This window comes from Pseudophryne corroboree, chromosome 12 (assembly GCF_028390025.1).
Source record: "Pseudophryne corroboree isolate aPseCor3 chromosome 12, aPseCor3.hap2, whole genome shotgun sequence".
NCBI lineage: Eukaryota > Metazoa > Chordata > Amphibia > Anura > Myobatrachidae > Pseudophryne > Pseudophryne corroboree.
Window position 1 is genome coordinate 74,828,633 of NC_086455.1, and position 24,424 is coordinate 74,853,056.

The 24,424-nt window shown below is 47.4% G+C and overlaps 1 protein-coding gene across 1 annotated transcript in view; it reads left to right on the plus strand.

Moving 5' to 3' along the window:
• Positions 1-24,424, plus strand: part of STARD9 (StAR related lipid transfer domain containing 9) — a 495,399-nt gene that overhangs the window by 430,769 nt on the left and 40,206 nt on the right. Inside the window, exons 28-31 of the mRNA XM_063947652.1 lie at positions 301-446; positions 5,536-5,600; positions 6,117-6,322; positions 19,882-19,961. Coding sequence (XP_063803722.1) covers positions 301-446; positions 5,536-5,600; positions 6,117-6,322; positions 19,882-19,961 — 497 coding nt within the window. The remainder of the gene's footprint in view (positions 1-300; positions 447-5,535; positions 5,601-6,116; positions 6,323-19,881; positions 19,962-24,424) is intronic.

Genomic DNA, 24,424 nt, shown 5'->3' on the forward strand with positions numbered 1-24,424 from the left:
GTATTATTGCCAAAAAAGATGCCCAATGTTAGCAGTGCTGCCCGGGAACTGCCCGTATTGAGGCTGGATGTGTGAGGACACAGCTGTATGTAGCTTTTTATCTACAGTGAAGCCGGAAGGTTTAAAAGATTTTCTGGGTTCTGGATAGTTATGACCACGGCAATAGGGGGAACCAGAATGGTCACATTGCCTGCAGTCCTATAGAGTTTTAATTCATCTGGTGAGTATTGTTCACTTTCAAAACCCTGTACTGCATTTTTATGGCTAAATGATTATTTATCTAAATGTCTCCTGTTTTAGGACCCACAAACATAAGCCATTCCCCTGAGGAAAGCTCAACAGGCAAAGCAGGTCTTTCCTCTCTCCCACACGTTTCCCTTCTCCAGTCTACACCAATGTCATATCAGGGCCTGGCCACCAAGATCCAAGCCAGTGCAATGGCTGAGGTGAGCTCCATGTCATGTCTGTAATACCTAACAGTGGCAAGTTACTTTTGTATGGTTGTTAAGATTGACAAGAAAAATATAGTGGCATAAGTTATTCTGTGCCAGAAACGGGCAGAAGTGTAAATGGCCTGAAATAAGGGAGTTTATAGCAAATTTGAGTGGAAAGGTTCGGGTTTCAAAACAGATTACACTGTAAGTTTACAAATTGTATGGTCTCAATTCAGTTCAGCACAGAGTGCTGGTGCTATGCAATTCAGCGCACTTTCATGTCAGGGAAGGCCGCTTCTCGCGGACTAAACCAAGTGTTTTGCTGCAAAAAATGACATTCTTCGTCTAAATTGCCCGGGGCAATGCTGTTTCCGCTGCGCTAAGGGCACAAATCAGCATTGCGCCAGTACTTTTGTAGAATTTCTAAGAAATCCTCTTGTCAGGTGTCACAGCACGCTGAATTGAATAGCACCGGGAGCTACAGTAATTCATGGCACAATTCAGCGCAGATTGAATAGCGCTGGGAATTAGCTCCCAGTGCTATTCAATTCAGCGCGCTGTGACACCCGACAAGAGGATTTCTTCTAGCACCCCTCCTAGGGTGCGAGCAGAAGTCTGACAAAAGTGCTGGCACGATGTTGATTTCTGCCCTTAGCGTGCTGGAAACAGCATTGCGACGGGCACTTTAGTCAGAGAATACCGGTTCTCGCAGCAAAACACCCTGTTTAGTCCGCGAGAAACAGCCTTCCCTGACATGACAGTGTGTTGCATTGAATAGCACCGGGAGCTAATTACCAGTGATATTCCATCTGCACTGATTTCAATCAAGCCCCATGTTTTTCATCTAGCCAGAGGAAGGGTACAGACTGCACTATCTGGCAGTGTTCCTTTAGATCTTTACTTTAAAGACATTAAACAAAAAACAAAACACTATCTTAAAAGGAAATTAAATGTATGCGTACTTCCAGTGCGTATTCTTGTGTAGATCGCAGTACATGTAAGAAAGCTCTCTTGGTAGTGGAAAAGTCATCAATTACCATAACACAAAGGGACAGGAAGCCTATGGGGAGAATTTAAATGTTATCACACCCCCAATCAGGCGTGCATGATGTGGGACGTGTACATGTTTGTTGGGTATTGTATTGATGGGAAAAGGTTTTTACATTTGTAGATGTCCCTTAGAAGGGTTTATTTCCCCCAACATTTTACATACTTTTATATTAACACTTAAATATTACTAGTGTAAAGTACCCAAAATACTCCAGACATCTATTTGCAAAAAATAGGATTTTGTTACTTAACAGATAAATCCCTTTCTTTGAATCCACAGGGGGCACTGGAGTACTCTAGGCACATTTAAATATTTAAATAAGCAACCCTCCACTCCCTCCATACTCCCAAGATACCTCAGGGGTTTGTTTTTTCTGAGCCAAACAGGAGCGAAAGAGAGGATGAACAATGGAGAATTACATATAACATTATAACATAACGGACAACTATAAAGTTGACACATAACATAACGGACAACTATAAAGTTGACACAATAGATAATCACCTTAACATTTCAACAAGTTGGTGAAAATGTGTTACCATATGATTTACTGAACTTACCACAAGCCAGGTGAAACTGCTCTGGGTGGGCGTACAGTACCCTCTGTGGATTCAAAAAAAGTATTTATCGGGTAAGTACCAAAATCCTAATTTCTTTTTCATCCACTAGGGGTCACTGGAGTACTCTTGGGATGTATTAAAGTTTCCCCCTTGGGCAGGAGAGCTGGTTGGCACCTGTAACACTAGACGGCCAAAGCTAGATGCTGACGCCGCAAACGTATCAAACTTGTAAAAGTGCACAAAAGTGTGCACTGATGACCATGTAGCTGCATGGCAAAGTTGCGTCGTAGGAGCTCCACAACCTGCTGCCCATTACGTTCCCACAGAATGCGTGGAATGTGATGAAACAGATGCAGGCGGTTTTAGACTAGCATGAAAGTACGCTTGACGAATGGTCAGCTTAATCCATCTAGCCAAGGTCTGTTTGGAAATTGGCCACCCTATCTTGACTGCATCATAAAGAACAAACAATTTATCCATTTTACAGACTGTTTATGTTACGCATACAAAACCCAGAGTAGCAGGAGTTCCTGAACCTTCTGAAAAAAACAGGAACTACGATTGGTTGATTGATGTGAAAAGAAGAAACTACTTTTGGTAGAAAAGCGGGATTTGTCCGAAGTTCCGCTCTGTCATCATGAAATACCAGATATGGTGGCTTGCATGACAAGGCACCCAATTCTGAAAATGCCTTGCCGAAACTAAGGCTAGGAGAAACACTGTTTTCCAAGTTAGAAACCTAACATCCACGTGTTGCAAGGGTTCAAAAATTAAAGACTGCAAAACACTCAAAACAAGATTCAAGTCCCATGGAGCTGTAGGCGGAATGAATGGAGGTTAAACTCAAAGGACACCTTGCAGGAAAGTTGTGAACTGTTGGCAAAAGAGCCAAACGCCTTTGAAAGAAAATTGACAAGGCAAAGACCTGCATTTTTAGTGTAGCTAAACATACAGTAGTCACCTATCTAACCCCACCTGTGAAAATAGCAAAAGACAGGATAACTTGAAAGATGTCAGAAACTTCCGAGCTTCACACCAACCTATATAAGCTCGCTAAATTCTGTGATAATGAGCTGCTGTAACTGGCTTCCTAGCACGTAACATGGTTGGTATAGAAGACTCTGGAATACACTCTTGTCTTAAGAGAGAGGTTTCAACAGCCACCCCGTCAAACGCAGCCGCGCTAACTCGGGGTAAAGGAATAGACTCTGTTGTAGTAGGTCTGGACGTAGCGGAAGCGGCCACGGATCATCTGCGAGTAGACCACTCTCTCCGGGGCCAATGAGGCACCACTAGTATGACGGTCGTGGATTCTCTTGATCCGCTTTAGCAACCGAGGAAGCAGCGGAAATGGTGGAAACAGATACACGAGGCCGTACAGCCATGCTATCGTGAGAGCATCCACTGCCACTGCCTGTGGATCTCTTACTGGGGTGTTTGATGATTTTGGCGAGATGCCATTAGAGCCACCTGTGGGTAACACCACCGCTGGACCAACATCTTGAACACCTCTGGATGTAAAGCCCATTCTCCTGGGTGAAAATCCTGACGGCTAATCAGCGGCCTTTGTGTCCTGACAACAGTTAGGGGTTTGTTGAAAACCATGTCCTCTACCACGTCTACTCTGTATGGATGTTACTCTCGCACGGCCTCGAAAGGACTGAGGTCTAAAAGATTTGAATGCTGGTCCAGCGTATTTCCATTTAGGAACTGGTGCGGTCAATGGCAGGAAAACAGACTTTCCCCCGGGAGCCTGAGAAAGCCAGTTGCCCAAATTCAGGACCAAATAACATATCACGGGGGTCTGACGGGTCTTTAAGTGTCTTTGCAGCGGGGACTGGAATGGTTAACTTTTTTGAAAGTTTTAAAGGGTGGTATTCATGTGACTGGCGGTAGGAAGACTGACTGTCACATGACCTCCACCGACATCCCACCCCCTCACTATCCCGATGGTCGGCATGCCGACCAACAGGGACTATTTCCACTCGTGGGTGTCCACAACACCCAAAGAGTGGAAATAGAACCTGTGGCGACCACAGGTCGCCACCGAGCCCGCAAGGGGCTTGCTGCACTTGCCCCTCCCCGCCGGGATCCCGGCGTCGGTATGCTGACCGGTCAGACATACTATACCCGTTTTAAAGCAGAGGAATCCACTGTTGGATTTTCCCATTTAGTTGTCATAGACTCTGGGAATGGGTAGTTAGAAACCGCCTAGGCATTGAAAACTGTTTATCTGGATATTTCCATGCTTCCGCTAACTGCTTATTACGAGAATCTGAATAAGGAAAACACAGTTGCCCTCTGTTTTTTAGCAAATAAAATTTCATCATTTGAAAGAGATTCCTCAGTCTCAGTAAAATTTAGAACCTGGCATACCGCCCTGATGAGATTATCAATGGCCGGGCTATCAATAACCTCACTATCTGACTCCTGGCCCAATTCACCTTCCTCTTGTTCCTCCTGAGATATAAGGCCTGGCATTGAATCGTCAGATTGCAACACAGCTGAAACTGATAAATTATAAACTATGACTACTTTTAGGAATTGAGCTAGATGTGGACTTTTGTAAACTCTGCAAAGTCCTTGACATATCTTGAGCCCACTTAGGCAACTTAGACGGTATTAACCTAGAATCAGACCTAGCCGCCTCACAATATTTTCGCGCAGCGGCCAGCACTGATTTTAACTCAGTCATCACACCTGCCATCATCGCCCAAGGAGGATCAGGGTAGAGGTTCGTATTTGGACCCTTATTTGGAAGACACACTGTGCAAGTGGAAGTTCCATCAGTTACCACACTCTCACGGGTATCGCAGACAAGCTGCTTTTTTTTAAATTTTGCATTAGCTCTACTCATAATTCACACAGACAGACAAATATACAGTGAAACACAAGTTCACACAACTCAGTAAAAAAATTTAACTAAAGTGTATAAAAGCCAGAAGTGCACAGCACCTGAAACACACTAAATTTGTTAAATATGTACTTTACTGAAATTCCTATTCTATTATTCACATTATCTATTAAGCACCTTGAGCCCTATTGGAGAAAGAGCTCTATATAGATACAATTATTATTAATAATACAGTATGTTACTTATGGCAACTAACAGCCTCCTGCACTGTGCTGCTGTCCTATTGGCTAATGTTTTGGGGGTTCAGGATGGTTTCTTCACTCTTTCATGTAGTACACTGAGGTCGCACACTGCAGAAGTAATGTGTGACACCTGTGACTGGCCATTTCTACATAGACATTGACGGCAGATAAGAACTACTTGTCCCTTTTTTACCTGATTGAATTGTGCAGGTATCAGGAGCGTGGTCATAAATCCCAGGTAATGTTACACTATGCGCACAGGGCACGGGATCTGCAGCTTACTGAATGGGCCTCAATGACCTATCTGTGGATAGACACACTGGCTGCAAGTACAGAATGTTATGTCATTGTCACACTGTCCCGGTCATTTACAGATACTGTATCTCTGTTTCAGGTAATGGCAGCTTGCTCCTACAACCTAAATAATCTCTATAATCACCAGGCGGAGGCTGGCTGGATGTAAGTCTCAGTACACTGTTGTCTTCATTGTAGAAATAACTTTTATTTGTTTTCTTATTATCAATTGTCAGAATTTTATTTTCTAATCTATAAACTACAATGCAAAATACATCTATAGATATGACATATTCCTTATTGATGTCTGCCTAAATACAGAGGCATATTGAGGTTATACAGTACCTCGGAGGTATGTTGTATATTTGTGCAGTCAGGCCTAGGAGTATTGCCGATTGTCCTGCCAAGATGGCCACTGATAACGGATGTGAGCTGGAGGACCAATAAATAACTGCACCTGCCTTGCTGGAGGCATGCTATTGGTTCACACCCTCCCTCAACAGCTTTCAGCCAGGGCTGCCTGACAAATGACAGAGTCTAAGGATAAACTTCCCCCTGGAACAGCTTCTGGGGGTGAAAAGGATGAATTGATGGCACCAGCTCTCTTCCCATCTACAGCACACTACCCCAGTTCTGTCTACCTCTACCTTCACTTGCCATTCTGCCTTATCTCCATTCCAGGTATCAGAGTACAGAGAAGGATGTATTGGTGTATTATAAGTCCTACTCGTTACCCACACAACATGGATTTATTGGTGCTGGAGTTATTAAGAGGCCTCTGCACGATGTCTGGTGTATGGTGAGAGACATTAATACAAGGCAACTGTATGACCAGTCCATCCTCACGTGCTCTGTACATCAGCGACTGAGTGGCAATATTCAGCTGGGTAAGTGACATATGCATACAAAGTGCTATTTAGAGAATAATCCCCATATTCTTCACATCCAGTGTGTAATGGCTGCAGTCATGACCTTTGTGGTTTCAGTCCTCTGGAAATAAATACCCAGTACCCCTACAGGTGATCGGTCCACTATAAAGCTGGGTAAACACTGAGCGATATGTCGTCCGATCCGGTGGATCGGCTCGACATATCATGCACATCAGGCAGTGTGTATACCCGATATGCGGGTGTTCGCAGTCACTAGCGACATCACGTTTGATGTGCTGCACATAAAACCTAATGCTATCATCCTATAGTATGTTACTGAAGAACGGAACGTGATTGTTCCATCTTTCATTAACATCATTCCAGTGTGTACGGGAAATCTGATGTCTCAACGAATGCCTATCGCTCAGTGTGGACCGATCATCAATAGTGGAACAGGGTATTTATTTAAAGAGAACTGAAACCACACTGTAACGTGCCCCCTATGTGAAAATAGGATTTTAATTGCCTACCGGTAAATCTTTTTTCTCGTAGTCCGTAGAGGATGCTGGGGTCCAATTTAGTACCATGGGGTATAGACAGGTCCTTTGAGAGCCACTGGCACTTTAAGAGTTTAACACTGTGGGCTGGCTCCTCCCTCTATGCCCCTCTTACCAGACTCAGTCTAGAAACTGTGCCCGAGGAGACAGACATACTTCGAGAGAAAGAAATATACAGATAGTGGTGAGATTTACACCAGCTCACACATATCAAAAAAAGGAAAGCCAAGCTAACCAACTTGGAACAATTCAGCAACGGCTGAACCAACAACACTGAACCAAGTAACAATGCAGGAATATGAAGCACTGGGCGGGCGCCCAGCATCCTCTATGGACTACGAGAAAAGGATATACCGGTAGGTAATTAAAATCCTATTTTCTCTTACGTCCTAAAGGATGCTGCGGTCCAATTTAGTACCATGGGGATGTACCAAAGCTCCCAGTACGGGAGGGAGAGTGCTGAGGTTCCTGCAGAACTGATTGACCAAACTTTAGATCCTCAGAGGCCAAAGTATCGAACTTGTAGAACTTAGCAAACGTGTTCGACCCTGACCAAGTAGCTGCTCGGCAAAGCTGAGACACCCCGGTCAGCCGCCCAGAAAGAACCCACCTTACGAGTAGAGTGGGCCTGAACAGATTTTGGATTCAGCAATCCCGCCATAGAATAAGCATGCTGGATAGTAAGCCTGATCGTGCGAGAAATCGTCTGCTTAGTAGCAGGACACCCAATCTTGTTGGGATCATGAAGGACAAAGAGTGCGACCGATTTCTTGTGACGAGAGGTTCTCTTCACATATATCCTCAAAGCCCGCACAACATCCAAGGACTTTGAGGTAATGGAGGTGTCAGTAGCCACTGGCACCACAATAGGTTGGTTAATATTAAAGGCCGACACAACCTTCGGAAGAAGTTGCTGACGCGTTCTGAGCTCAGCTCTATCCTCATGGAAAATCAAGTAGGGGCTCTTGTGCGACAATGCCCCTAATTCTGACACACGTCTTGCAGATGCCAATGCCAACAGTGTGACCGCCTTCCAAGTAAGAAACTTTACATCCACCTCCTGTAAAGGTTCGAACCAATCCAATTCCAGGAACTGCAGCACCACATTAAGATCCCAAGGTGCTGTAGGAGGCACAACGGGCGGTTGGATGTGCAGAACTCCTTTCAAGAAAGTCTGATCCTCAGGGATAGCAGGCAATTGATTATGGAACCCAAGCGAAGGCCCACACCCATCCCTGCTTGCAGAAAATAAGAATTTACTCACCGGTAATTCTATTTCTCGTAGTCCGTAGTGGATGCTGGGTACTCCGTAAGGACCATGGGGAATAGACGGGCTCCGCAGGAGACTGGGCACTCTTAAAAGAAAGATTAGGTACTATATCTGGTGTGCACTGGCTCCTCCCTCTATGCCCCTCCTCCAGACCTCAGTTAGGGAAACTGTGCCCGGAAGAGCTGACATTACTAGGAAAGGATTTAGAATCCAGGGTAAGACTCATACCAGCCACACCAATCACACCGTACATTTGCGATAACTATGCCCAGTTAACAGTATGAACAACAACTGAGCCTCATTCAACAGATGGCTCATAACAATAACCCTATAGTTAAGCAATAACTATATACATGTATTGCAGAAAGTCCGCACTTGGGACGGGCTCCCAGCATCCACTACGGACTACGAGAAATAAAATTACCGGTGAGTAAATTCTTATTTTCTCTGACGTCCTAGTGGATGCTGGGTACTCCGTAAGGACCATGGGGATTATACCAAAGCTCCCAAACGGGCGGGAGAGTGCGGATGACTCTGCAGCACCGAATGAGCAAACTCAAGGTCCTCCTCAGCCAGGGTATCAAACTTGTAGAATTTTGCAAAAGTGTTTGATCCCGACCAAGTAGCAGCTCGGCAAAGTTGTAAAGCCGAGACCCCTCGGGCAGCCGCCCAAGAAGAGCCCACCTTCCTTGTGGAATGGGCTTTTACTGATTTAGGATGCGGCAGTCCAGCCGCAGAATGTGCAAGTTGAATCGTGCTACAGATCCAGCGAGCAATAGTCTGCTTTGAAGCAGGAGCACCCAGCTTGTTGGGTGCATGCAGGATAAACAGCGAGTCAGTTTTCCTGACTCTAGCCGTCCTGGAAACATAGATTTTCAGGGCCCGGACTACGTCCAGCAACTTGGAATCCTCCAAGTCCCAAGTAGCCGCAGGCACCACAATAGGTTGGTTCAAATGAAACGCTGATACCACCTTTGGGAGAAATTGGGGACGAGTCCTCAATTCTGCCCTGTCCATATGGAAAATCAGATATGGACTTTTACAGGACAAAGCCGCCAATTCTGACACACGCCTAGCTGAGGCCAAGGCCAACAGCATGACTACATTCCACGTGAGATACTTCAACTCCACGGTCTGAAGTGGGTCAAACCAATGTTGAGATCCCAAGGTGCCACTGGAGGCACAAAAGGGGGCTGAATATGCAGCACTCCCTTAACAAACGTCTGAACTTCAGGCAGTGAAGCCAGTTCTTTTTGAAAGAAAATAGACAGGGCTGAAATCTGGACTTTAATGGATCCCAATTTTAGGCCCATAGTCACTCCTGACTGTAGGAAGTGCAGAAATCGACCCAGCTGAAATTCCTCTGTTGGGGCCTTCCTGGCCTCACACCAAGCAACATATTTTCGCCATATACGGTGATAATGTTTTGCTGTTACATCCTTCCTAGCTTTAATCAGCGTAGGAATGACTTCATCTGGAATGCCCTTTTCCATTAGGATCCGGCGTTCAACCGCCATGCCGTCAAACGCAGCCGCGGTAAGTCTTGGAACAGACAGGGCCCCTGCTGTAGCAGGTCCTGTCGGAGCGGCAGAGGCCAAGGGTCCTCTGAGATCATTTCTTGTAGTTCCGGTTACCAAGTTCTTCTTGGCCAATCCGGAACGATGAGTATAGTTCTTACTCCTCTCTTTCTTATTATCCTCAGTACCTTTGGTATGAGAGGAAGAGGAGGGAACACATAAACCGACTGGTACACCCACGGTGTCACTAAAGCGTCCACAGCTATCGCCTGAGGGTCCCTTGACCTGGTGCAATATCTTTTTAGCTTTTTGTTGAGGCGGGACGCCATCATGTCCACCTGTGGCCTTTCCCAACGATTTACAATCAGCCTGAAGACTTCTGGATGAAGTCCCCACTCTCCCGGGTGGAGGTCGTGCCTGCTGAGGAAGTCTGCTTCCCAGTTGTCCACTCCCGGAATGAACACCGCTGACAGTGCTAGCACATGATTCTCCGCCCATCGAAGAATCCTTGTGGCTCCTGCTTCTTGTGCCGCCCTGTCGGTTTACATGGGCGACCGCCGTGATGTTGTCTGACTGAATCAGCACCGGTTGGTTTTGAAGCAGGGGTTCTGCTTGACTCAGGGCATTGTAAATGGCCCTTAGTTCCAGAATATTTATGTGTAGGGAAGTCTCCTGACTCGACCACTGTCCTTGGAAGTTTCTTCCCTGAGTGACTGCCCCCCAACCTCGGAGGCTTGCATCCGTGGTCACCAGGACCCAGTCCTGAATTCCGTATCTGCGGCCCTCGAGAAGATGAGCACTCTGCAGCCACCACAGCAGAGACGCCCTGGCCCTCGGGGACAGGGTGATCAACTGATGCATCTGAAGATGCGATCCGGACCACTTGTCTAACAGATCCCACTGAAAGATCCTTGCATGGAACCTGCCGAAGGGTATTGCTTCGTAAGAAGCTACCATCTTTCCCAGGACTCGCGTGCAGTGATGCACAGACACCTGTTTTGGTTTCAGGAGGTCCCTGACCAGAGATGACAATTCCTGGGCCTTCTCCTCTGGGAGAAACACCTTCTTCTGTTCTGTGTCCAGAATCATGCCCAAGAACAGCAGACGCGTCGTAGGAATCAGCTGCGACTTTGGGATATTCAGAATCCAGCCGTGCTGTTGTAGCACTTCCCGAGATAGTGCTACTCCGACTAACAACTGCTCCTTGGACCTTGCCTTTATAAGGAGATCGTCCAAGTACGGGATAATTATAACTCCCTTCTTTCGAAGGAGTATCATCATTTCGGCCATTACCTTGGTAAATACCCTCGGCGCCGTGGACAGACCAAACGGCAACGTCTGGAATTGGTAATGACAGTCCTGTACCACAAACCTGAGGTACTCCTGGTGAGGTGGGTAAATGGGGACAAGCATCCTTGATGTCAAGTGACACCATAAAATCCCCCTCTTCCAGGCTTGCAATAACCGCCCTGAGCGATTCCATTTTGAACTTGAACTTCCTTATATAAGTGTTCAAGGATTTAAAATTTAGAATTGGTCTCACCGAACCGTCTGGTTTCGGTACCACAAACATTGTGGAATAGTAACCCCGTCCCTGTTGAAGGAGGGGAACTTTGATTATCACCTGCTGAAGGTACAGCTTGTGAATTGCCGCCAGTACTACCTCCCTTTCCTTGGGAGTAGCTGGCAAGGCTGATTTGAGGTAACGGCGAGGGGGAGACGCCTCGAACTCCAGCTTGTATCCCTGAGATACCACTTATAGAACCCAGAGATCCACCTGTGAGCGAACCCACTGGTCGCTGAAGTTCCGGAGACGCGCCCCCACCGTACCTGGCTCCACCTGTGGAGCCCCAGCGTCATGCGGTGGACTTAGTGGAAGCAGGGGAGGATTTTTGTTCCTGGGAACTGGCTGTCTGGTGCAGCTTTTTCCCTCTACCCCTGCCTCTGGGCAGAAAGGACGCGCCTCTGACCCGCTTGTTTTTCTGAGGCCGAAAGGACTGTACTTGATAATACGGTGCTTTCTTAGGCTGTGAGGGAACCTGAGGTAAAAAAGTCGACTTCCCAGCTGTTGCTGTGGATACGAGGTCCGAGAGACCGTCCCCAAACAATTCCTCACCCTTATAAGGCAAAACCTCAATGTGCCTTTTAGAATCAGCATCACCTGTCCACTGCCGAGTCCATAATACTCTCCTGGCAGAAATGGACATTGCATTAATTCTAGATGCCAGCCGGCAAATGTCCCTCTGTGCATCCCTCATATATAAGACGACGTCTTTAATATGCTCTAAGGTTAGCAAAATAGTATTCCTGTCAAGGGAATCAATGTTATCTGACAGGGTAACAGACCAAGCAGCTGCAGCACTACACATCCATGCTGAAGCAATTGCAGGTCTCAGTATAGTACCTGAGTGTGTATACACAGACTTCAGGATAGCCTCCTGCTTTCTATCTGCAGGCTCCTTTAAGGCGGCCGTGTCCTGAGACGGCAGTGCCACCTTTTTTGATAAGCGTGTGAGCGCCTTGTCCACCCTAGGGGATGTTTCCCAATGTAACCTGTCCGTTGGCGGGAAAGGGTACGCCATTAGTAACCTCTTAGAAATCACTAATTTCTTATCTGGGGAACACCACGCTTCTTCACACAATTCATTTAACTCATCAGATGGGGGAAAAGTCACTGGCTGCTTTTTCTCCCCAAACATAATACCCTTTTTTGTGGTAACCGGGTTAATGTCAGAAATGTGCAACACATTTTTCATTGCCGTAATCATGCATCGGATGGCCCTTGTGGACTGTACATTTGTCTCATCCTCGTCTACACTGGAGTCAGACTCCATGTCGATATCTGTGTCTGCCATCTGAGGTAGCGGGCGTTTTTGAGCCCCTGATGGCTTCTGAGACGCCTGGGCAGGCGCGGGCTGAGATGCCGGCTGTCCCAAAGCTGTTACGTCATCGAACCTTTTATGCAAGGAGTTGACACTGTCGGTTAATACCTTCCACATATCCATCCACTCTGGTGTCGGCCCCGCAGGGGGCGACATCACACTTATCGGCTCCTGCTCCGCCTCCATGTAAGCGTCCTCATCAAACATGTCGACACAGCCGTACCGACACACCGCACACACACACAGGGAATGCTCTGACTGAGGACAGGACCCCACAAAGTCCTTTGGGGAGACAGAGAGAGAGTATGCCAGCACACACCAGAGCGCTATATAACAGAGGGATTTACACTAACAAAAAGTGAATTTTCCCCCAATAGCTGCTTATATCACCTTTTGCGCCTAAATTTATTTGCCCCCCCCCTCTCTTTTTTACCCTTCTTGTAGTGTATACTGCAGGGGAGAGCCTGGGGAGCGTCCTTCCAGCGGAGCTGTGAAGAGAAAATGGCGCCGGTGTGCTGAGGGAGATAGCCCCGCCCCCACCGCGGCGGGCTTCTCCCGCTTTTTTAATAATGTTAATGGCGGGGGATTAGGCACATATACAGTTTATAACTGTATTATGTGCACATTTGCCAAAAAGGTATACTTATTGCAGCCCAGGGCGCCCCCCCCCCCCCCAGCGCCCTGCACCCACCAGTGACCGGTGCGTGTGGTGTGCTGGGAGCAATGGCGCACAGCTGCAGTGCTGTGCGCTACCTTATTGAAGCCCGGAGTCTTCAGCCGCTGATTTTCTCCTGGTTCTTCCGTCTTCTTGCTCTGCAAGGGGGACGGCGGCGCGGCTCCGGGAACGGACGATCGAGGTCGGGCCCTGTGTTCGATCCCTCTGGAGCTAATGGTGTCCAGTAGCCTTAGAAGCACAAGCTAGCTGCAAGCAGGTAGGTTTGCTTCTCTCCCCTCAGTCCCTCGTAGCAGTGAGTCTGTTGCCAGCAGATCTCACTGAAAATAAAAAGCCTAACAAATACTTTCTTTTCTAGTGAGCTCAGGAGAGCCCACTAGGTGCATCCAGCTCTGGCCGGGCACAGATTCTAACTGAGGTCTGGAGGAGGGGCATAGAGGGAGGAGCCAGTGCACACCAGATATAGTACCTAATCTTTCTTTTAAGAGTGCCCAGTCTCCTGCGGAGCCCGTCTATTCCCCATGGTCCTTACGGAGTACCCAGCATCCACTAGGACGTCAGAGAAAGAGGAGAAAACGTCTCAGTTGAAACTCCACTGTAGGAACTGGCACCACAATAGGTTGGTTGATATGAAAAGCCGACACAACCTTCGGAAGGAACTGCTGATGAGTCCGGAGCTCAGCTCTATCTTCATGGAAGATCAAATAGGGGCTTTTACAAGACAAAGCCCCCAACTCCGACACACATTGAGCAGAAGCTAAGGCCAACAAAGTAACAACCTTCCATGTGAGAAACTTGACTTCAACCTCCTGTAGAGGCTCGAACCATTGCACTTGGAGAAACTAACACCACGTTAAGATCCCAGGGCGCCGTAGGCAGCCCAAAGAGAGGCTGGATGTGCAGTACCCATTTCAAAAAAGGCTGAACCTCAGGGAGGGAAGCCAGCTGATTCTGGAAGACAATGGATAAGGCCGAATTCTGGACCTTTACAGAACCCAACCTTAGGCCCATATCCACACCTGCTTGCAGGAAGAGGAGAAACCATCCCAGTTGAAACTCCACCGTAGGAAACTTCTTGGATTCACACCAAGACACACATTTTTTCCAAATCCGATGGTAATGTTTAGACATTAACCCCTTCCTAGCTTGGATCAGAGTAGGAATAACCTTGTTCGGAATGCCCTTCCGAGCTAAGATCTGGCGTTCAACCTCCATGCCGTCAAACGTAGCCGCGGTAAGTCTTGATAAGCGAATGGCCCCTGTTGTAGAAGGTCCTCGCGAAGAGGAAGAGGCCTCGGATCCTCTAGCAGCAATGTCAGAAGATCCGCGTACCAAGCCCTTCTTGGCCAGTCCTGAGCAATGAGGATCGCCTGAACTTTTGTTCTTTTGATTAGTTTCTTGGGATGAGTGGAAGTGGAGGGAACACATACACCGACTGGAACACCCACGGAGTCACCAGGGCGTCTACTGCCACTGCCTGTGGGTCTCGAGACCTGGAACAGTACCTCCGAAGCTTCTTGTTGAGGCGAGAGGCCATTGTGTCTATCTGAGGTACCCCCCATCGGCTTGTTACCTCTGCGAATACCTCCGGGTGGAGGCCCTATTCTCCTGGATGGAGATTGTGTCTGCTGAGGAAGTCCACTTCCCAATGGTCCACTCTCGGAATAAAGATTGCCGACAGCGCCAGTGCATGTCTTTCTGCCCAGAGGAGGATTTTTGTTACCTCTGACATTGCAGCCCTGCTCTTCGTTCCGACCTGCCTGTTTATGTAGGACACCGCTGTGACGTTGTCCTGCTGAACCTGAATGGGTTGATCTTGAAGAAGATATGCCGCTTGTAGAAGGCCGTTGTATACGGCCATTAGCTCCAGAATGTTTATCGGAAAGAACAGCTTCCGGACTTGACCAACTTCCTTGGAAGTTTTCCCCTTGGGTGACTGCTCCCCAACCTCTGAGACTTGCATCTGTGGTTAGAAGTATCCAATTTTGAATCCCGAACCTGCGGCCCTCGAGAAGGTGAGAAGTTTGCAGCCACCAGCGGAGCGAAATTCTGGCTTTCAGCGACAGGCGTATTCGCTGGTGCATGTGAAGATGTTATCCCGACCACTTGTCCAGGAGATCCAGCTGGAAGAACCGTGCATGGAATCTTCCGTACTGTAGAGCCTCGTAGGAGGCTGCCATCTTTCCTAGAAGGCGAATGTACTGATGAACCGATACCCGGGCTGGCTTCAAGACATCCCGGACCATGGATTGAATCACCAACGCTTTCTCCAGTGGTAGAAATACCTTCTGCACTTCCGTGTCGAGTATCATCCCCAGGAAGGGCAGTCTCCTTGTCGGTTCCAAGTGCGACTTTGGAAGGTTCAGGATCCACCCATGATCCTGGAGCAGCTGAGTTGAGAGCAATACTCTGCAACAGCCGTTCCCTGGAAGACGCCTTTATCAGCAAATTGTCCAGATATGGAATTATGTTAACTCCCTGCTTGCAGAGGAGAAACATCATCTCCTCCATGACCTTGGTGAACACCCTCGGTGCTGTGGAGGCCAAATGGCAATGTCTGGAACTGATAGTGACAGTCTTGTAGTGTAAACAGTAGATAGGCCTGGTGAGGCGGCCAGATCGGAATGTGAAGGTACGCATCCTTGATATCCAGGGATACTAGGAATTCCCCCTCTTCCAGACCTGATATCACCGCCCTGAGAGACTCCATCTTGAACTCCTTTAGAAAGGGGTTCAATGATTTTAGGTTCAGAATGGGCCTGACCGAACCATCCGGTTTCGGTACTACGAAAAGGTTCGAATAGTAACCTTTGGTCAGCATGTGAGGTGGCACTGGCACAATGACCTGTGCCTCCACCAGCTTTTGGGCAGCGTCTTGAAGCACTGTGCTGTCCTCCAACAGAGCTGGTAAGCCTGACTTGAAAAAACGATGAGGGAGACTTTGAAATTCCAGCCTGTATCCCTGAGACACAATATCTACTACCCAGGGATCCAGGCCGGACAATACCCAGACATGATAGAACTGTCTGAGTCTCGCTCCCACAGGTCCCACCACCGGGCCGTGCAGTCCACCGTCATGCGGAGGACTTTGGGGTACCTGAAGTAGGCTATTGTTCCTGGGAACCTGCGGCGGCGGGCTTCTTGGGCTAAACCTTACCTCCCCTAAAGAAGGTATTGGATGATCTGGCCTTTCTAGGCTTGTTAGGCCCAAAGGACTGCTGCGTAGCTGAGAAGAAGGATTTCTTCGGAGCAGGTGCTGCTGAGGGAAGAAACTTACCCGCTGTAGCGGTGGATATCCACGCGTCTAGAGCTTCCCCAAAGAGAGCCTGACCTGTATAGGGTAGCGACTCCACACTTCTTCTGGATTCCGCGTCGGCCGACCACTGGCGCAGCCACAGTCCCTGACGAGCTGAAACAGACATGGAAGAAATTCCAGCAGCCATGGAACCCAGGTCTTTCATGGATTCTACCATAAAACCTGTAGAATCATGAATGTTGCGTAAATACAATGCAACGTCATCCCTGTCCATTGTATCCCAATCCTTAAGCAAGGTAGCCGACCACTTCACTATTGCCTTTGCAATCCATGCACTAGCAATAGTGGGACGTAATATGGCCCCTGAAGCAGTGTACATTGATTTAAGCGTGTTATCAATTTTCCTATCTGCCGACTCCTTTAAGGCGGTAGATCCCGGAACAGGCAAAACCACCTTTTTTGAGAGTCTGGATACAGATGCGTCAACAATCGGCGTGTTTTCCCACCTTTTCCTATCCTCCTCAGAGAAAGGAAAAGCCACCAGAATCCTCTTAGGGATCTGAAACTTTTCAGGGTTTACCCATGCTTTTTCAAATATAGCATTCAGCTCCTTTGACGCAGGGAAAGTTAGCGAGGCTTTCTTATTTTGAGTGAAAAAAGCTTCATCAACCTGCTCAGGTGTGGTATCATTTACATTCAACACATCCCTGATAGCCTCTATCAATAATTGCACCCCCCTTGCAAGAGATGCGGACCCCCCGCAATACATCCTCATCACCATCTGTAGTGTCAGAATCGGTATCCGTGTCGTCTTGTGTGACATGCACAAGCGCACGTTTGTGGGGGTATATAGCGGGGTGTCCTGAGGTACCAGACACAGGCCATACTGCCATAGAGCTCTGTAATACCTGGGTTGCAGATTCAGTACTAGCAACCCTGTCAGAAATCTGAGAAATCCACGTTTTGATAGAGGAAAACCACTCTGGTTCCCTTGCTGGTATCTGTGCTAAACCAGTGCTAACCTGATTACATGGAATGGGATCATCCTGGGAGGATAAATCCTCTGCAGCATATGACACAGTGTCCCTGGACATAGCTAAAGGAGACCACAAAACACTCCACACACACAAAGGTGGGGGCAGACAGAGTTTCCCCCCCCCCCCCAAGAATGGCAAGAGAGAGACAGAGATTGGAGCCAACCCACACACAGCGCTTTGTAGCAAGGAGAAACCCCTTATCAGCGACACACAGTCTAATTACAGCCTCCCCTCCCTTCTACAACCCCCTGGTACTGTGTACAGTAAGCTGGAGTTGCTGTGGAGGGACCTGAATCTTCCTCTCAGCGCTTGTAGGCAGGAAAATGGCGCTAAAATGCTGCTGGGTCTGCTCTGAGAAGCTCCGCCCCCTTAATGGCGCTGTCTTCCCGCTCTTCAGATGATTATACTGGCCTGAGGAAAATTGCTGGCTGAGATCCGAGGACCCCGACAGGCTTGCTGACCAGTGTGGGGGGTAAGCTCTGGCCCAGGTCACCCCTCACAGCGCCGCACTATGTGCCTCTGGTACCATCCCAGGAGCGCGGTTAATACCGCGCTCCCTCCCCATTGCCGCCATCTTCACACCGCCCCCCCGCTTGCTATGGGGGTTGGTGACTAACTCACCACTCTCTTTAGCTCTGTAAGGGGTTGGCGGCATGCTGCTGGGGCGAGCGGTTCCCCTGTGGTGGAGACCGATCTGACCCCTCTGGAGCTCAGTGTTCAGTCAGCGGAGTCAGTGGCTCAGACCCCGCAGGGCGGACACTGCTCCCACCCTTAGTCCCATGCTGCAGGCAGGCTGTTGCCAACAGCCTCCTATAAAAAAATAAACTCTAAAATAAACTTTTACTAAAAAAGCTCAGGAGAGCTCCCCTAGCTGGGACCAGCTCCTCCGGGCACATTTTCTAAACTGAGTCTGGTAGGAGGGGCATAGAGGGAGGAGCCAGCCCACACTCTCAATCTCTTCAAGTGCCAATGGCTCCTGGTGGACCCGTCTATACCCCATGGTACTAATGAAGACCCCAGCATTCTCTACGACGTAAGAGAAAAATGTAATAAATAAAAATAATTAAATTGACAACAGTTTGCCACTTTCCACTTTAAACCAAGGACAAATGGCATCTGAGTATGTGCGACTCTTCTGTGACCCTTTCCACGTCTTTGCAGCTGCGTCCAATCTTTATCTGATAAGATTGAATAGCCCTAATCATGGCTGCAAGGAATTCAGGGAAGGATCCTTCCAAAGAGTTCTGAGCGAAATGCGCAAAAATACAACACAGGGTTTTTACTTTCATTGCGGCATCACCTTGCATGGCAAAGGTCACAGAAGGCTTCCTTGGTCCAGCGCCGCACTAGCCTCCCCCTCTAATCTCACTTGGATGGCTTCTGGCAGTGATCTATACTGATTTGTCAATCAGGTACATTCTATCTCTTGATGGGGATATTGCGTATAGCAAGGGGCACTCCCCATATAGTTGACAGAATTATCTCTGAAGGTAATTGTTGCTTTTGAAAAACCAGTGTAACACAGTAGCATGTACAGTGCTCCTTCATATAAGAGACCAGGCGTAGGAAACCCTTCGCAACAGGATGTTTAGAATGGTACCTGTGGGGGCCAACCTTCTCCCACTACACCTGCTGCTCTTTCCCGCACAGAAGATACCTTTTCATTGTGCTCCACTCTATGCAAGCCAGAGAACCCGGGGAAGTCTGGAGGTATATTTACTACAGTGCGGGTTTACAGAAGTGGGGATGTTGACTATAGCGACTAATCAGATTCTGGCTGTTATCTTCTAGAAGATGCTAGATCGGTAGAATCTGATTAGTAGCTGTGGCCAACATCTCCACTTTAGTAAATATACCCCCTAGGCCTCTACTGACTGAGCCGTGCCATAGCTGGTCTTGCTCACAGTGAAATAACAGTACAAACTTATGACTTAAGTGTCCATCTCCATGCTACAAATCATCATCCTAAACTGAGCAAACTGGCTACAGAAAAGGAGGGACAGGGAATTTATTAATGTTTTATCTCATCTCTATTACTTTTGTAAATGTTTGTATGTGTTGTGATAGTGAGGATAATCCAGACATTATTGTCTTCTAGTTACCTTTATCAGGTCGGCATTACATTATCACAGTTGTGAATTAATTGTTCTGGTTGGATTACCAATTATATCCTTTATTTTCACTGAGGGAATACTCCAGCCATGACCTGCTGTAGGTATGTGAGGACTAGATTCCAGATCTCCATGCACAATCACAAGTGATGCTCTGTAAAGGGACATAGTATTCATTTTACATCAACATTAATATGCATTTCTATGATTCCATAAATACTGAATATGTGGACATTTGAATAGTTCTTTTACTCTCTGTTTATTTCCTGTTTAGTCCATGTGATGATGGATATGTCACTTTGTTACCTAAAGCAACCCAGAGATTTCTGTTGCATCACTGTGGAATCAAAAGAGGTAATCACACAGTTACTTTATTAGAATATACTTTATTACAAGCTTTGATCAATGTGTGTATGTATATATATATATATATATATATATATATATATATATATATATACGGTAAAAAAGAGGCGGCACTCGGAGACTTTTAGGTGCAAAAATTATATTCCACAAATGAACCAACGTTTCGGGGTCAGATGAACCCCTTTGTCAAGGTGAACTAAAGTGTAAAGCGTGGGTTACATACCTTAAATAGGGAAAGGTCCCTCCGTGAATCACGCCCGCCCGGCCGCGCTGTCTCCCGCTCCGTTTCCGGCTGCCTGTGTCTGACGTCAACGCCGTCGCGTGTGGTTGTCGTAGCAACCAATGATACAGTCCGTCCATTCTGCCGGCTTCCTGTTGTTAGATCCTACGTGGTCGCGTCTGGTTGTTATAGTAACCAGGCATACAGAGCGGCCGGGCTGCGGCGCTGTGTGATTACAAAGAAACAGAAAAAAGGGTGTCAAGTGAATTAAGAAAACAGCACCCTATCACCACTAACGGAGCAAGCCATAAGAGAGATCTCCACAATTTCTAGTTATGATCAGCTATGCACAACAGTTGCATTGCTGGCCCTGCTATAAAATCATTGGGGCTGAGATGTCGTAGATCAGCATAAGATGATCACAAAGGGGTAATGTGTCTTAACCATATCATCGCTTCATATATACCAGGGAAACTAACTGTAAATGATAGCAGAAGGGGAGCGTACAATCGTGTAATAACCCTCCTCTAAAGGTATATATAGTCCCTGAAAGAGCTCGTGGAGATGACTCTAAATCAAAGTAAAATAGTGTCAGAAAAACAACAGTTAGTTGCAAAAGAAGAGGTTATAACAGCAGCGTTATTTGAAGAAATTGAAGCTCAGTTTCTCGTTGAGGCCATTTGGATTGGTGGTCCCCAATTTAAAGATCCACCGGGTTTCCAACTGCAACAGTCTGCCGTCCCTGTTTCCTCCTCTAGCATGCTTGGGGACATGATCAATAATCAAGTAGCGAAGATCCTTCATGGTATGTCCAGCTGTTGCAAAGTGTCTCGCTACTGGTTGTTCCGATTCTTTACCCTGTAGCGCTTGTTTAATGGCTGAACGGTGGAGAGCCATTCTTTCTCTAAAAGTTCTAATAGATTTCCCCACATAATGGAGGTTACAGGGGCATTTGATGATATAAATAATATGCGTGGTAGTGCATGTCAATACGTGTTTAATACTGAAGATCCTGTCGCTGTGGGGATGCTTAAAGTTTGAACCTGTGATCATGTATTCACATGTGGTACATTTAATGCATTTGTAACAGCCCGGCTTCTTTTCTAGAAAGACACCTTGAGGTCGGCTTTGTCTATCTGCCTCAGCTTGGAAACCAGTGACATCAGAGTGGACCACTCTATCTTTGATATTCCTACCCCGTTGGTAACAAATCATAGGTCTTTTGTTGCGAAGAGAATGAAGGGCTTGATCAGAGGCCACTAATGGCCACAAAGCCTTAGTGGCCCTCTGTACCACCGGGCTAGAAGTATTATATTTGGTCGGGAAAATGATAACTGGTTTCTGCGATGGAATCTTTGGGGTTAACAAAGCTTCCCTGGGGATCTGCAAGACTTCTTCTTTATGTTTCAGTAGCAGCTGATAATCATATCCCCTCTCCAGAAATTTTGCAACCATACGATCCAACTCTTGTTCCAGAAACCGGCGGTCACTAATGATCCGTGATACCCTGATCATCTGTGATCGAGGTAATCCCTCTTTCAGAGCCTTAGGATGATGGCTGCTTGCTTTAAGTAGGGTATTCCTATCGGTGGGCTTGCAGTATAGGCTCGTGTGTAGGGTTCCATCCCGGATGGTGACTTGAACATCCAGATAATTTAAGGTGCTCGTGCTTGTCTGATAGGTGTACTTGATGCTAGAGGCCCTGGAGTTGATGGTTAACATCAGTGAATTAAATTGGTCCACTCCCCCTGTCCACAAGATGAAGAGGTCATCTATAAATCGTGTGAACAGGAGGATATGGGCTGCCGTGGACTTATTCTTGAAGAATGACTCAAATTCCTCCTTTAACATAAAGATGTTGGCGAACGAAGGGGAGACGTTGCTCTGAAAGAGGGATTACCTCGATCACAGATGATCAGGGTATCACGGATCATTAGTGACCGCCGGTTTCTGGAACAAGAGTTGGATCGTATGGTTGCAAAATTTCTGGAGAGGGGATATGATTATCAGCTGCTACTGAAACATAAAGAAGAAGTCTTGCAGATCCCCAGGGAAGCTTTGTTAACCCCAAAGATTTCATCGCAGAAACCAGTTATCATTTTCCCGACCAAATATAATACTTCTAGCCCGGTGGTACAGAGGGCCACTAAGGCTTTGTGGCCATTAGTGGCCTCTGATCAAGCCCTTCATTCTCTTCGCAACAAAAGACCTATGATTTGTTACCAACGGGGTAGGAATATCAAAGATAGAGTGGTCCACTCGGATGTCACTGGTTTCCAAGCTGAGGCAGATAGACAAAGCCGACCTCAAGGTGTCTTTCTAGAAAAGAAGCCGGGCTGTTACAAATGCATTAAATGTACCACATGTGAATACATGATCACAGGTTCAAACTTTAAGCATCCCCACAGCGACAGGATCTTCAGTATTAAACACGTATTGACATGCACTACCACGCATATTATTTATATCATCAAATGCCCCTGTAACCTCCATTATGTGGGGAAATCTATTAGAACTTTTAGAGAAAGAATGGCTCTCCACCGTTCAGCCATTAAACAAGCGCTACAGGGTAAAGAATCGGAACAACCAGTAGCGAGACACTTTGCAACAGCTGGACATACCATGAAGGATCTTCGCTACTTGATTATTGATCATGTCCCCAAGCATGCTAGAGGAGGAAACAGGGACGGCAGACTGTTGCAGTTGGAAACCCGGTGGATCTTTAAATTGGGGACCACCAATCCAAATGGCCTCAACGAGAAACTGAGCTTCAATTTCTTCAAATAACGCTGCTGTTATAACCTCTTCTTTTGCAACTAACTGTTGTTTTTCTGACACTATTTTACTTTGATTTAGAGTCATCTCCACGAGCTCTTTCAGGGACTATATATACCTTGTTAGAGGAGGGTTATTACACGATTGTACGCTCCCCTTCTGCTATCATTTACAGTTAGTTTCCCTGGTATATATGAAGCGATGATATGGTTAAGACACATTACCCCTTTGTGATCATCTTATGCTGATCTACGACATCTCAGCCCCAATGATTTTATAGCAGGGCCAGCAATGCAACTGTTGTGCATAGCTGATCATAACTAGAAATTGTGGAGATCTCTCTTATGGCTTGCTCCGTTAGTGGTGATAGGGTGCTGTTTTCTTAATTCACTTGACACCCTTTTTTCTGTTTCTTTGTAATCACACAGCGCCGCAGCCCGGCCGCTCTGTATGCCTGGTTACTATAGCAACCAGACGCGACCACGTAGGATCTAACAACAGGAAGCCGGCAGAATGGACGGACTGTATCATTGGTTGCTACGGCAACCACACGCGACGGCGTTGACGTCAGACACAGGCAGCCGGAAACGGAGCGGGAGACAGCGCGGCCGGGCGGGCGTGATTCACGGAGGGACCTTTCCCTATTTAAGGTATGTAACCCACGCTTTACACTTTAGTTCACCTTGACAAAGGGGTTCATCTGACCCCGAAACGTTGGTTCATTTGTGGAATATAATTTTTGCACCTAAAAGTCTCCGAGTGCCGCCTCTTTTTTACCGTTTATGTGGATCTTCTTGGAGGGCACCGGAGCCATTCTTGCAAGTGGAGGAGGGAGTGCCGGTCCGTGGGGAACATATATATATATATATATATATTTCTCTGACGTCCTAGTGGATGCTGGGAACTCCGTAAGGACCATGGGGAATAGCGGCTCCGCAGGAGACTGGGCACAACTAAAGAAAGCTTTAGGACTACCTGGTGTGCACTGGCTCCTCCCTCCATGACCCTCCTCCAGACCTCAGTTAGAATTTTGTGCCCGGCCGAGCTGGATGCACACTAGGGGCTCTCCTGAGCTCTTAGAAAAGAAAGTTATATTTAGGTTTTTTATTTTCAGTGAGATCTGCTGGCAACAGACTCACTGCTACGAGGGACTAAGGGGAGAGAAGCGGACCTACCTGCTTGCAGCTAGCTTGGGCTTCTTAGGCTACTGGACACCATTAGCTCCAGAGGGATCGAACACAGGCCCAGCCTCGGTCGTCCGGTCTCGGAGCCGCACCGCCGTCCCCCTTGCAAAGCCAGAAGCAAGATGTTCCTGAAAATCGGCGGCAGAAGACTTCGGTCTTCATTAAGGTAGCACACAGCACTGCAGCTGTGCGCCATTGCTCCCCATGCACACCACACACTCCGGTCACTGATGGGTGCAGGGCGCTGGGGGGGGGGGGGGGGGGCCCTGGGG